Consider the following 15,532-nt stretch of genomic DNA (forward strand, 5'->3'; position numbering starts at 1 on the left):
TCAATTTATTTTACGAATCCCTGAGAACCGCTTGATAAAATCGCCACGAAAAAATATATCGATTTCAAATTTTATTATTATATTCAATGTCTCATGAAGTTTTATCTCCGTAGAGAAATTTCCCGGCGTTATCAGTGAATTTGGGGAAAAATTCCCAGAACTACCGGAAATTTTGAAAAATAGAGGTGCGATTATAAAAATTCGTGAGTCATTGAATGATAAAACCAAATGATAGATTTTTTTTATGAGAATGCGATCGACGGGTTCTCAGGGAGAGAAACAGAGACAGGAAATGAGAGGATATTCGCGATAACTTGTTAACTGAGTAACCTCGTGCAACATGCAAAGCTAACAAACTTGGGTATGTGTCGATGATGGGTAAGCCAAAGTTATCTCAAGCTTGGCCCAGCTGTCGACATACTCCCCAGATAGCCCCTGCCAAGTCTCATGCCAAATCTTGACAATTGTTCCCCCTCCCGTGTCTCCGATCCTTGCTAACATCCTTGATTCATTTCCTACAGGGGGATCATTTTATTTTACTTCCACCGATTATTGTTTTATCCAAAAACCTTCACCATTATCTCATCACACCGTTCCAACCATCAATCTTTATTTTTCCCCTCATTTCCCATCATAAAATTAATATTTTTTCATTAAAAAACCCTAAAAAATTATAATAAATCTAAATGTACAATTCCGAACCAAAAGAAATTAATTATTATTCATTGATTACTAATTAATTATCAATTAAATATTAAATAAATTATTATTGATCATTACCCAATATTATTATTGTTCAATATTAACCAATTATTTTATTATTTCGGAGTTGTACACTTCGGATGTTAACAATATCATCATGGAAACTGATTTAATGCAAAATTTCATAACTAGTTCATGTGAGTTGCATTCACCTGTAGAAAATATATTTTTCTCCTCATTACAGATTCCTGTGACAACACAAACATCAAGTTACTTGTATGACGTCATATTAATTACGAACAGAGACAGTGATACAAAGTGAAGAATACGGATGTTATTGATTTAGTTGTCTAGTGAATATTTATCGTCAGTTGTGCGAGTGATATGAACTTGGACCGTCCACTGTTTTTCGTTTTTATTTAAACATCGTAAACATGGAAATAGTGGAAATAGCGGAAATAGTGGAAGTAGTGTGGATTTTCGGAAGGAATGATAGATGCAACTCGACTGATAATCTTTGAAAAGAGTCATTGAACATTTGATCGTGAGGCGAAAGGAAAGAGCATAATTAGTGAGGTGAAGTAGAATATATAAATATGTTGTGATATGAACGGATGAAGTGGGAATAGAGGGAATTTCTACTAGCCATGGATTCAACGAGACTTGGTGCAGGCCCTACTCCGGAAAGTGGTGGAACAGAGCATGGAACAACGGTTCCAAGCTACACCACTGGTCTAACTGGTGATGGCAATGTTGATTATATCATCAGCGATTACATGGAACGCCTAGGAGAACGTTTGAATATTCTCGAAACGGAATTGAAATACGCTTGGAGAGCCTTGGATCTTCTTAGTCAGGAATACATTAAAATGTGGGAGAGATTAGAAAAGCTTGAGGGTCTGTTGTACGAGCAGCAAACGGTGATCAGCCAGTTGATTGAATTTTATGCAAGTACCGGAGACAACGAAACTAGTGGTAATATTGTTGGTGAAACATTAATGAGGCAGCAGGGTTCAGTCGGAGAATTGGATGCGATAGCTAAGAGTCTTGGGCCAGCTATGGGAATCGAGGAGACTAGTGTATTGAGAGAGAAACTTGCACAGCAGGAACTGGCGAGAATGCATGGTTTAGTCCAGAATAATAGTGGTACTGTAGCAGTTATTGCTGATATGCATAGAGCTAATGCCAGGCATTTGGATAGTCTCGAGACTCTTGAAGAAGAGTCTAATCTTCCGGATGAGGCATTCTATCGCAGTCTTAATAATGCCTACAGAGAGGATCTAATTTGCGGTGAGACGTCTAGGTCCAGCTCTCAATTAGGAATGATATGGGAGGAAGCTGAGGATGTTGAAGATTCAAATGGAAAAAAAGATATGGAAATGGGAAAAGTATTTGGTGGTAAGTCTAGTGCAGAGGGTGATGGTATTGGCGATGAAACACCTGCTATGCAAACCGAGGGATTCTCCAAGAGTGAGCTTGGTGATGATGATGATGAGGATGATGATGAAATTCAGTTACAGCAACGAACAACGATCGATGATGGCGATGAAGATGAAGAGGGAGAAATTTTTAGTGCAGCTGATTATAAGAGTTATCGTGGCAATACACCCTGCGTTAGTGAGCAAGATCTCGCACAATTATCAAAGCTAAGTTCTCTTGATCAGGTTGCCCTTGATCAACTTCATACTATTGATAAGTTAACAAGCAGACTGCAAAAAGACTCACAGGAGCTCATTGAGCTCAATAGTAGACTCATAGATTCACCAAAAGGTCCATATAATACAGACGCTGAGTCTAAATTGGTGGAAGAAGCGAACAGTATAGATGAACAAATACGAAAAATTTATGCTGAGACTGATGTTGACAATTGGACGTACTCCAAGAGTCCTGGATCAACAGGCCGATCAATTTCAAGAGTTAGCACTGATAGTGGATTAGCAACTGATGGTGATTTCACTGCTAGATCCATCTCACCAAGACTGAATACCCCAAAGTCTCATCTTGATTCTATGGCATCTACATATTCATCATCGAGAGTTGGCTATGCTCCTGGCTCGTCATTAGAAAAAAGTCCAGAGCCCGTGGTATCACTACCCATCGATCCTGGAAATTTTGCCAAAGGTTATGCTGAAAATAAAGAACTTACAGATTTAATGGCCGAGAGCCTCGTACCCATCACTTGCAACTCACCCAACATTTTCGGTGTTAAAACCGATAAACTACCTTCACCCACATTATCAGCAGGGAGTGTTCAAAGTCTGAGAACTCGTCGGGATGGTTACTTCGATAGTTCACCGAGATTGAATTTAGAATTTGCGGAAACTAGAACACCTCCAAGTTCCCCCCCACCGCCAGCACCTAGAGATCCAGCGGATGCTTTTCTCATGACGAGCGGATCGGATCAACGTGATGTAAAAACTCCCGGGAAAATAGAACAAGGAAGATTGAGTCCTCACTCACCAAAATCACCAAAAGTATCTCCAAAACAAAGTACCAAAGTTGTGGGTACCAGTATCAATATTATCAATGCTAAATCAGATTCAGGCTTATCATCGATGAGTGGTTGGAGCAGTCTCGATAAATCACCAGGCTCACCGAAAACTTGTCTCGCTAAAATCTTCACATCCTATTCATTAGACCAGACTCGAGCCACTTTAACGAGTGACATTAAACCATTGAGATCAAGTCCTACGCCGTCGGGCCCAGATAAATCAGGAGTAACGACAAGTGCACCCACTATTATTCAAGAGCCTCTATATGACACCCCTGAAGGACGAGATACATTAAACAGCCTTACAGCCTCCGGATATTCAGCGAAATCAGCAAATCACTCATCCCTCTACTTGGTCAAATCACCAGAGCCTAAGGACGACTACAATATCGTACCTCCTCCTGCTCCAAGCCCAGTTGGACCAGCAGGAGTACCAGCGGCAGCAGCAAGTCCCAAAAAACGTGGTAGAACACAGAGTCTTCATCACACATATGATTCCGTACCACCTCCTGGTACCGGGGATTTTATTTACGGCCAAGAGCAGCCAGCCATTTACTCTGTGGCAGGAAGTAATCGTCAAAATGTCATCACTGGCTTATACACAAGTGGATCAACTTTCAGTGGCACATACGGATCCAGAATCACCAGTACCGATCAATTTTATAATGACGATGATACAGATCAATGTAGAGGTAATTATGATGAATCTTACAATGCTCTTCAGTATGCAGAAACTTCCTTGGGACAAGGGCGAAAACCAACGAGAGCAATGTCCTTCGGTGAAGGTATAAGTAATCATGATAACTATAAAGCAACTGTTTATAAGAATATGTTCCTCACTGGGCATATTACAGATGCCCTTTCTTATTACCCAACTTCCGTCAATCTTCCGTGCACAGAATCTAATGAAATTCCTTGGCTCAATACACTGGAATCCCAAATACCTCATGATTCCACGTCCTCGAGTATAAGGTCTTTGACTTCTGATGGAAGCTATACGCAGAGCCCGTACACCGAGAGAAGATATCCACAGCCTCCTACCTATGTCGGCCATCAATATCATCACTCATACATGTCTCAGCAATATCCACACAATCCGCAATCTTATCAGCAGCAGTATCAGCCTTACAATCAGAGGCTACCGAGTACAGAGAGCGCTCAGTTAACCGATCATTATCAAAAGCAATGGCAAAGAGAGCATCATCAATATCTACACGATCAAGATTCCTCTAGACCAGCAAGCGCACAATCCCAGAGTCAACAGAATAGCTATTATGATGCATCGAATGTTATTGTCTCACAATCTGGTTACATCAGTATTGCAACTGACATCAAAGATCACGAAGTAGCTAAGATGCCTAAGAAAATTCGTCGAGGTGCATCTTTGAAGAATGCAATGACATCCATGAGCCATTGGCTACCCGATCTTCATCATCTGACAAAGAGACACAGAAGTCAGTCGTTGCCTGGTGGAGTGAAGAAAGAAGATTTCGAAATATCTGAGCCACCTTATCAATCTTCTAACATTCAGCAGATCAATGTTTCCGCACGGGGACGCGGACGTCCAGGGCAGACTGCCAGGAAGAAGAAAAAACATATTCTGGTATCAACCGTGTCTGGTATTCTTCAAAAAGCCAAACGAAAGAGTCACCATCACTCATCATCGCTCTCTGATCCAGAGCAATCTGAAACTGAATGGAGCAGTGGACGACAAAGTGGCTTATCCGAGGATGAAGATAGTTTGACCTCTGATATTAATCAAGATCCACCCTTCTTCGCTAAAGTTCGTGCTAGTACAAAGAGAAAAGGATTGCCGATATCACAATCATCGTCAGAGCCTCCTCCTCTGCAATCTCCAAGTCAATCATTGCAGTCTCCACAGCAGATCCAATTATCCAATTTTCAACAGCAAAAGGATTATCTTCAACAGCAGATTCAGCAACACCAAGAACAACTTCAGCAGCAGGTTGCACAGGATAATTGGCAGAAAGAACGAGAAACACGTTCGATCAAACGGGAAAACAGTGAACATGATTTTTCCGAGGAAAATATGGGTCCACTAGCACTCGATGATGGACAAGAGTTAGGGTCAGGAAAGAGTACAGGATCGGGATCAGGTGGTTCTATGACAATGTTCCCAACAGTCGGTGATATTAAAAAATCAACAGGTAGCTCCGACGAAGCACCCAATGAAAAAGCACCAAAACTTCCACCTGTTACATTAATGGGCGGTGCAAGTATGGAATTTGCAGTTTCCCGAGCTCTTGGAAAATATCGTCAACGTCAATCCTCTACAGTATCAGACGATCAACCACTGACTGAAGATATTTCTACTGACAGAAAATTCGAGGATGAACAGTCGCAAATGGATATTAAAGAAGAGATCAATGAGATGGAACAACAACAACAAGAACAACAACAATTAATTGTTGAGGAAAAGAATGACAAGGTAGCGAGTGCAAAGCCTCCAGAGTTGGTGACAAGTCTGTCCGAGGAGGCGCCAATATCAGAGGGAAGTCCATCAGCATCTAGCACACGAGGATACATTGCCAATAGATTCTTACCTAGACATCAGCAATCATTAGAAATTCCATGGGGAGGATCTCGCAGTGGAGAGGGAGATGAGGATAACAGGAGTACCCATTCCTATAGAAGTACATCACGTGTATCATCACGACGTCAAAGTACCGAAGATTCAATTGATTCTGAAGATGAATGGTACTGCTATGAATTGAGAAAACTTGAAGAAATGGAAAGACAGTCGCAAATGGAGATTGAAATGTCCGAAGTGCTGATAGAAGTACCAGAAGATGCGGAGTCTTATCAACCTGATGATGACGTCAAAGAAAGAATGTCTTTTGTCCTGAGGGAACTCAAGCTGAAAGCTGTATCAAGAGAGGATGATGAGGATTTTAAAAGTACTGATATTGTGCAAAAGGGTACTGGAATTATCAATGGAAATATATCTGTACTTGTGAAGGATAAGTATTTAGAGGACGATGGTAAGCCGATTCCGAGAAAAAAAACAGCGGAAAGCATTGAAACGGTATTCGCTCGAGTCACTGATTACCACACTTGGGCACACGAAGAAGAAGCTAGACGAGATGAAACTAGGGCCCTACTACCGATGGATGATGAAGGCTCGTCAGGTGAAACATCAGGACCAGATAGTCCAGCTCATTCAATGGACGAAATGGAGGAGGAGGAACTAGATCTGCGTAAAGATTTAGAAGAGCAGTCACGAAGAAGCTCAAGCGGTTCCACAATGCGTCGCGATGGTGAAAAACTTCTTCAGGGCTCTGACTCTCTGTCACGTGAAGGTAGCGTAAGTGTAGCACCTAGCGAAGTCTCGTTCGGTATCCCGGCTCAATGGGATTCTGAAAGCACTGTCGTTGAAGGAGAACGAGATGGTGCCGGCAGCGCAGAAACCACAACACTGAGTCTTCCAAAGATCAAAATTGATTCTTCCTCTTGCGGTAGCTCCGATACAACATTGAAGGATGAACAGGTCAGTCCCGGTGGTCCATCTGGATCTCGATGGAAGCTCCTCAAAACATTAAAAGAACGTAAGGCTGGGGATAAACTTAAGGAACTTGAAGAAGCAGCTGCTAAAGAAAATGCTCTATCACAATCAACACCAGTGAGTATCATGATCAAATAAAAAGACCAGATCATCTTATCATAGACTCTCGAGATCTCGTACGTAGTCCGATATAATAGTTCAATCATTTTTTTCAACAATTTTTCAAGCATTTTTCACCAGCATACCGTAGTCCTTAAGTCCTTAAGTATTTCATCCATCAAATTAATTTCCCACTTTTTCGCTTCTCGTAAGGTTCATATAATAACGAATAGATATTGTAATACCACAACAATGTAGTCAATATGTTGAATCTACCCGAATTTATTACTCAAATCCCCTCAAAAATTCATAAAGCAAAAATTTAATTTCATCATTAGACGTAATTAGATCGAATGATCAATTGGAAAAAAATCATTAATCATACCGAAAACAGTCAATAATAAAATGATTTGCAATTAAATCGTACGAATCACATATATAATAGTATCAATAGTAGAAGCTTGCAGCGAATTAAGCTCTCATAAGTAGTTGAGTTTGAACGATCAGGGGATCTTAATGTATAGCCGGAAGTGTCAATTCTCTAGCGTCAATTTATTTATCATAAAACTCCTCATCTTTTCAATTTTTCCATTTTAGTAAAATAAATAAAGAACAGATGCAAAACGTAATCGTGGCTGAAGAAATTCCGAGGAATCATTCTTTCTTTCATAGTTGTCGTTAAATAAAAAGCTTTTTCACCACCGCGCATAGTGAGGGTGGATGAACTATGAGAGGATATCAATGTTAGTCCTGGCATTTATTCGATGATGATAGGTAGAGGATAAAGAGAGGAAATTATTGAGCTAGAGGTGAGAATAGCTAAGATATCCCTTGCATATGCACAACTCATAAAATATTTGCCTATCCCTTGACATTTGCATCATTAGAAAAATATTAGTCATTACTTCATATCAGTAACATTGGGATATTCGTACTAGATATCATATCATTATGTCTCATGCGTATTAATGCGGTTATAGGACTCGGGTATAACAAAGCTCTAGTTATTATGCTCAATGCCGAACAAAATAGTTCAATTAAATGATAAAGCTTTCGACTTACTGCTAATGGCTGGACTCATTAATAATTATCAATTGGCAGAGGTAATGCGTGTGTCAACTGTGCAGTATTTGCTGCATATTATTCAGATAAATAATTTGACATTTCAATTAGAGACATATCATTGTAGCAGTAGGGCCAAAAAATTCATTTTAAAATATAGAATATTTATCACGCCGCTTGTATCAACCTACAATTAGATTTAATCCCGTAGGATAACTATTCATTGAATAATTACAATGTATACCGAAATAATGCAGAGTTATGATGGAGTAACAATTGTTATAATAAAAAAAAATCCCCGGGCACTTGAAATTTCGGCGATTTACCTTTAATTGATGAGTTTTCCAGTTTTATTTGGTAATAATGACGACTTACTTCCAGCAAAATAGTTATATATTTCAGATGTATTATTTTCGATAATTCTAATTGACTCCATATTTAATGCGCTCTCATTCTTGAAACGCCAAAATGAAAAACAGCACGAATAAATTCCATATCTTCTCATTAACAATTATGTCAATATAAATCGTATGGAATAGTTATTTGTTACGTTGCGCATACTGTGAAGAAAAAAAAATTATTTACACTTGTTATGCTATTAATAAGTTTTGTAAGTTTTAGGCGACTGAAAACTGTTTATGATAATTGTATACTATACTATCTAATATGAACAATTTTACAAGTAATCTTAAGTGCAAAAATTGGCTTTTCTACACAAACCCCAAGCAGATGATGCTCACTATATGATAAATTGAAGATATACAAGATTTTGGATCTCAAATTGATAATTAATAAAAAAATGAAGCCTGACTTATTGATATATTATCGGAGGGAACCAAAAATCCATTGTTGTTTACTTTTTTACCGGTTAAAATCATTAGTCATTCAAATCAGCTGTATATTTCGGTGAACGATGATTCATTAATGATTGATAAAATTTATGATACGGCACTAATTATTGAACAATTGACTAAAGTGAAAGGACATTTTGCAAGAAGGACTGAAATTATTTGTCAAGTTGGAACAGGTAAATAATAAAGACTCGATAAACTTTAAATTGTCATCTAGCTGAAAGACGAAAAAGTTGATATGCCGTTTTCATATTCTTTATTATTCAACTACTTATGCGCATCTAAAGTAGTTTAACATTGTGTCATAATTTATCTATTTTTATGTAATAAATATTTTTTAGCGAGACAGAGCATTGTGAACATCGCTTGTCCACGAAATAATCATCACTCATAATATAACATTATTGGTATTTATTGTATTTATTGTCAAATCATCGTGGACTTGCGTACGTAAAATTATGAAGACTGTGTATCTCTACCATCGTCCGCATGTTATTTACAAACGCACCACATGCGTTCCTCTCTGAACTGTTAAAACCTTGTTTTTTTTTTTTAAATAAACTGTTTTTTGTTTGTTAGAATGGCAGCGGTGGAGATGGAGAACCTGGAGGTCGAGCGAATGGGTGAGCTTATCACTTGCAATTCAAATTACTCATAATCAACGAAATATTTTTCATTCTTTCATTCTATCATCAAATCATGTTTTGATATCTCAATTTTCATTGAATTTTAGGCGAGCGGGAGAGAATACTTTCTACAGCACTATCGATAGCCGTCCAGACATTCGACCACGACGGAAATCAATACCATTGGTTTCCGAGCTGGTATGTATTTAATTATCCATTATTATTAACGACTCATCTATTCTCTAATATATCCTCTACATCCTTCAATCATGCTAATACATTTAATCAAAGTCTCCGTTGCTATTACCTATTTTTATAATATGATCGTAAAGAATGTACTACTTGCGAAATTCAGAGGGGCAAAATGTCGTAAATTTTGCTATACACAGAAAAAAATATATATTTTACCATATAATACGATCCGATGCTAAAACGACATAAATCTCCAATCTCCAATATCCATCGGATAGTGTCTATAGTTCTAGCTATTGGGGGCTATAAAATAGCTTGCCATCATCGTCAAGTTGTGCTGTATGTCAGCCCAAGTGTCATCCTACACTAATGAACCGTAGAGCAATAATATTGCTGCACAATGTACACCGCGTTAATATTTCATGCAGTATTAAACTCAAAAGAAATGTTGAGAGAATCATTATACAGTTGCTGAGTTAATACAATTCAATTAAATATACTATTTCTTAATATTGAGCAAGAACAACGATATCTAACAATCTGTATTCTCCTAGCTTTCAACTTGCAAAATTCAAATTAAGCAGCGGAAATGTAACTGATTATTTATCGACTTTCTACTTGTTCTTGTTTTATTATTAATATGAAGAGAGATAAAAAAACCCCGGCATCTCCGCTCGGAATTGGGAGTGGTCCGTATTTAATGAACATTATTCTTTTTCCCATTTGATACTGTATTTCCTTCCATTAAAACCAAAGACAGTGCAAATTTTTTGAGTGCCTCGCCTCCAGTATATGTCCCCTCTGAATGTTCAATGTCAACCGTTTCAATTTAATCGTTGTGTTTTTAAAACATTTCAACCTTCCTCTCCATCCTGTAAGCCCTACGACGATCATATATTTCACATAATGTGAATTTTTCATGGAATCCCCATGTCCTGTGATATGCGATGAAACCAGCAAAAACTAAAAGTCCGAGAAAATTACTGGAAAGCAAAATATCGAAACCCATCCACCAATATCATTATAATTTAATGCCCGGATGGACTGTCTGGAAAAGATAATTTACTTCAAAATTGGGACTTCTAATTACTCCGTCAATTAATGGTTTTTTCCGATAATTGTTAGCTAGCGGCCTAGTTGTTGACAACCGCTAGAACGCTAGCTAACAATTATTGAAAAAAACGATTAATTGCCAAAGTAATTAGGAAACCGAATTTCGGAGTAAATTATCTCTTCTAGATAATCCATCCGAGCCTTAAATAACGTATTTGCAATAAAAAAATCTGCAAATAATTTAAAAAATAATTCACAGAATTCCAGTATTTTTCATGGTGTCTCTCTACTTGATTAACCTTTCTATACCTGGAAAATAACTATATATGTATAAGAATGTATATATATATGCATATATATATATATATATATGTATATGGTTGACACTAACCAGCATAATGCTATTTTTGTTTGTTCTCTGTGGCGCCCGTTGTTGTATCTACCTGAACACCTGAAAAAAAAACAATAACAAAATTTCACTGAACCTCTCAAAATCTCAATAATAATCTCCACATCCAGGTCTTGAAGGTACTAATTACATGCCTCCTTAGCCAAACATTATTTATGCTTGCTCGAACGTCGCATGCAATTTATAATATGTTTTTTACTGTCTCTTTATTACTAACTCTTTCTTCTCTCTCTAAACTATCTATCATATGTAACTATTGATATGTCATTATTTACAATTATTATTTCATTTGAATCTTGGTCATGGTCCTGCCATTATTATATTTGTAATAGGTTTTCATGTTGAGTATATATATTCAGAGTCATTAGATTTTAAACAATTGCATATGAGATACATATGTAAACAAATACGTATATGTATTATTTATTTATATATCAATATCTCGTGGGTTTTTTTTTTGTTTTTTTTTTTTTTCATTTTATTCTAGCGAAAATTTCAAGTTTCTTTCTCGCAAGAGATAATAATCTTGTTCTTAGTCTTTTCGACCTAACTTGGGTTTTCTTGTTTTACGCACAAGCACGCTTTCGCGCGAATCCTCGAGATCGAAAAAGAAAAGCAAAAAGGAGATTGTGTGGTAATTATAAAAAACAAGGATTACTTCGAGCGCTTGACTAGAGCTTTTGCTTAATTTTTTTATTCATATGAATAAAAAACGTAAAAATCATTGACTTGAGAAATTCAATAAAAAATAATAAACCGTGGGGTGAAAAATTGATAAAGGGAGAAAAAAAAAGTAAGAAAACATTAATTCGATAAATCGTGATGACCGCCAGAGCCCGAATGCTTGCAAGTACTATTTCATTTTATATATTAGCATTTGCTCACACTCAATTCGTTTATGGATTTGACTTATATACATCTGTTATGGATATGGATGAATAATCCTTTCGCTCATGAGTTTATACCCTCAACGAGATAATTAAGATGATTATCAGTCAAACTTTCCATCGTTGATGATAATATTCAAATAATTGCACGCCAATTGCATCCAGCCTGAGATTATCGTATATTATGCACGTTGAATGACCTATTAACCTGAAGATTCTTCAATATATTTATGTAAATCCATATTATTCAACTATAGGAATGGATGAATTTATCATTTACATGATACAGAGTATAGTGTATTAATGTGTTTCGATACAAGTCAAGAAACATATTTTTAAATAAATATCGAGCAATGTTCTCCATGGAAATGCTCAATGAAAAATTGTACTCACTACAATGACACTCCTCGTGAGTAATATTCCGTCTCTTACCGATCACCATTGCCAAAGGGTCCGTGTCTCCCAATCACTAATTAATTAATTACCGAATAAATTAAACCATTATCACAAGTAAAAAGGGTAATAACCATTATAATAACTATTAACCAAGATTGCGCCAATCCAATAAAAAAAAACGAGAAAAAATACGGGAAAAAAACGGGAAAAAAACGGGGAAAAAAAGGGAAAAAAAACTAGACATTCCATCACTTTAAATGCAAGGTAAATTGTCACGTTTGAAAGATTAAAATTTCTATTGATCAAGTGATGCGTCAAATATATTTTCTTGTATCATTTGACCGACCCTCAGGCATTGCATGCGGTATGAGTTGAGTTTGCGGTGAATTTGCTCATGATTACAATGGATGACAAAAATTTAGATATGTAGGTGTTAGATAGCTTTTGAATTGCATCGCGGTGAGAGGATGCATACATACAATCGCCGTATAAATCTTCTATGAGATTCAATCCGCCTTCCTCTGCCAATCATTTTCAAATCCAATATTTTTAAAAATTATAAACTTTCCTCTGACTCTGATGTGTGAGTTTCAATCGGGAGAGAAGGGCAGATGTAAAATGGCACTGTAACGGGAAAAAATATATACTTCTAGATGTATAACGTCATCATAGCTGTAGTTTTCTGTGGTTTAGACAGGACCAACGGATATCAAGTAGATCATAAGTGTTTTGTTATTTTCATTAGTTTAAACAACATTCTATTAGCATACGTATGCTACGCCAAAAAATATACGTGAAAAAAAAATGAATTACTGAAATTATCGCGATTGCAGTAATTTTTATAGATTTTCATATTCATTTGAAGTTATTATTCTGTTATATATTGATTAATTTAATGATAATATACTGAAACAAGAGTTGAAGTCATTTCATTCATACACATGCATTTTTTTTTATTTATAGTGATTAGGGATTTTTATTTAATTCACAAATAAATATCGAAAAGGAAATTCATTTTGTATATATTGATACATTAAATTTTTTTTTGTGAATATGCGGTAGTTGATGTTTACAGACAAATTAATTTTTCTGTACATAATGAGTCTTTTTTAAATCCATGTTCGCACACAAAAGGAACTATTACCGTTTTTATTAAAAACGGTAAAAGAATCGTTCCTCGAGTTTTTAATATCTCTAAATTTTTCAGTAGATCACAAATTATTTATCGGTGCATTAAAAAATATATTCTCCTTTTTCATTTTCTTCTCCAGGTAATGCGAACAAATTCATTCACCAATAATCACGCTAATTCTATCAGATATTTCACTGATGTTACTCTTCTCACTTACTGAATTTCACAAATATTATATATCTTCACCAGCTAAAACCACATTTCATTGCCTAGAAATATATGAGTAAGACTAAAAAACTGAAGAAAATACGTAAAAAGAGGAAAAAAAACTGTAAAAGTGATAGTGAAAATTGACAATTAATATTTATTATAATTTCCCAGACAATGGCAGCAAAACGAAATGCAGCTGGATTGACCTCTGCCGTACCGAGAGCAACATTAAATGACGAGGAATTGGTAAGTAATTAATTCATTTAAGGCTGGTGGATTATCTAGAAAAGATAATTTACTCCGAAATTCGGATTTCTAATTACTTTGGCAATTAATCGTTTTTTTCAATAATTGTTAGCTAGCGTTCTAGCGGTTGTCAAAAACTAGGCCGCTAGCTAACAATTATCGGAAAAAACGATTAATTGACGGAGCAATTAGAAGTCCCAATTTTGGAGTAAATTATCTTTTCCAGACAGTCCATCCGGGCCTTAAATAAAATATTCCATCATCGCCTCGAGTCAATTCAAAATATTGAAACGAATTATTACAGACGATGAAATAAAATCCTAAACAAGAGATATTAAATCCGTTTACTCGGTCGATTTGTCATATAATCTAATGCTATTTACATGATCGGTGTGCTATGTACAGAAAATGCACGTCTACAAGAAGACTCTGCAGGCTATGATCTACCCGATCTCCTCGACGACACCCCACAACTTTGTAACGTGGACAGCAACATCACCGACTTATTGTTACGAATGCGAGGGTCTTCTTTGGGGTATTGCAAGACAAGGTGTCAAGTGTATGGAATGCTCCGTCAAATGTCATGAAAAATGCAAAGACCTTCTCAATGCTGACTGCTTACAAAGTAAGATCATTTCCATTCCCTCATTACACACACGTATATATCCAACAATCCGATACATATACCACATAATTATAACGTAGGAGCTGCTGAAAAAAGTTCCAAGCATGGAGCTGAGGATAAAGCAAATAGTATAATAACAGCCATGAAAGAGAGAATGAAACAACGAGAACGGGAAAAACCGGAAATTTTCGAATTAATACGGTAAGTACTGCTGTTTGTGCCCCTGAATTACATTATTTATTACTCTGATTTGTAATTCAGCGAGACGCGTTAATATGTTAATATATTTGATGAAATAGGTCAGTTCGCTTCGTTTAGTGTAACAACATATCAGTGCACCAATTATGCAGTGAAAGCAATCATTTAATTTGTTTTAATGAAATTTCTTGCAGCGATATTCAGAAATATTTCTAATTTCTCATAGAAATTCTATGTTTCGTTGAAATTCTCATTTCTTACCGATTTTCTGCGGTGTTCATTGGTTGCTCAGTTCAGTCCAATTAATTGAAATTCATCAAGTTGTTTCTTTCAAATTTTCGTTCAAAGACAGTTTCAAATTTAATGAAATAGTTATTCACTGTGATGTTGACATACGCAAGGTACTCGACAAATTTTTGTTGATGAGTTTAGAATGTGCTATTTGAACATGAATATCGTGGGAGTTTAGGTCAGTTTTTGGTGTTGACGAGAAGGCCCACATCAATCACATGGATTCGGTCAAGCAGACCGTATCGGACGGCACAAGCAAATGGTCTGCAAAGATTGTGATCACAGGTTTGTGAAATCGCTGTTTCCATTCTTGTAATATCGCCCCAGCGTCGTGCACATCTACATAATAAAGTATTCCGTCCATAAGTATTACCTCGGTGTCTATTCATAAGGCTAGGATTGGTGTGAGCTAGCAAGAGAACTAAAAAAAAGCTTCGCTCGATTGAAACTATCATTTTTTTCATTTAAATTGGCTGGAATTGTCAAAATAATTGTGGTCTATGTGTTTAGTGATGCTGTATTTGTTTGATATTTTATTT

At 36.4% G+C, this 15,532-nt stretch overlaps 2 protein-coding genes across 8 annotated transcripts in view; both read left to right on the plus strand.

The window, feature by feature from the left end:
* LOC105269390 (protein unc-13 homolog B-like) overlaps window positions 1–15,532 on the plus strand; it is a 39,001-nt gene that overhangs the window by 13,135 nt on the left and 10,334 nt on the right. For 2 of the 7 annotated variants that reach the window (XM_011309574.1, XM_011309577.1), the window contains exons 17-23: window positions 9,308–9,351; window positions 9,462–9,552; window positions 11,119–11,127; window positions 13,805–13,879; window positions 14,285–14,504; window positions 14,585–14,705; window positions 15,172–15,278. In XM_011309574.1, coding sequence (XP_011307876.1) covers window positions 9,308–9,351; window positions 9,462–9,552; window positions 11,119–11,127; window positions 13,805–13,879; window positions 14,285–14,504; window positions 14,585–14,705; window positions 15,172–15,278 — 667 coding nt within the window. The remainder of the gene's footprint in view (window positions 1–9,307; window positions 9,352–9,461; window positions 9,553–11,118; window positions 11,128–13,804; window positions 13,880–14,284; window positions 14,505–14,584; window positions 14,706–15,171; window positions 15,279–15,532) is intronic. The other 5 variants (XM_011309573.1, XM_011309576.1, XM_011309575.1 and 2 more) reach the window with 3 other exon arrangements.
* On the plus strand, window positions 959–9,264 carry LOC105269389 (uncharacterized). Its single transcript, XM_011309572.1, has one exon. It carries the CDS (start codon window positions 1,350–1,352, stop codon window positions 6,852–6,854), a length of 5,505 nt encoding a protein of 1,834 aa, XP_011307874.1. The 5' UTR covers window positions 959–1,349; the 3' UTR covers window positions 6,855–9,264.

Source organism: Fopius arisanus, unplaced genomic scaffold (genome assembly GCF_000806365.1).
Source record: "Fopius arisanus strain USDA-PBARC FA_bdor unplaced genomic scaffold, ASM80636v1 scaffold00069, whole genome shotgun sequence".
Taxonomy (NCBI): domain Eukaryota; kingdom Metazoa; phylum Arthropoda; class Insecta; order Hymenoptera; family Braconidae; genus Fopius; species Fopius arisanus.

Coding starts and splice junctions, on each gene's coding strand:
- LOC105269389 (XM_011309572.1), top strand. CDS start 1,350: ATGGATTCAACGAGACTTGGTGCAGGCCCTACTCCGGAAAGTGGTGGA.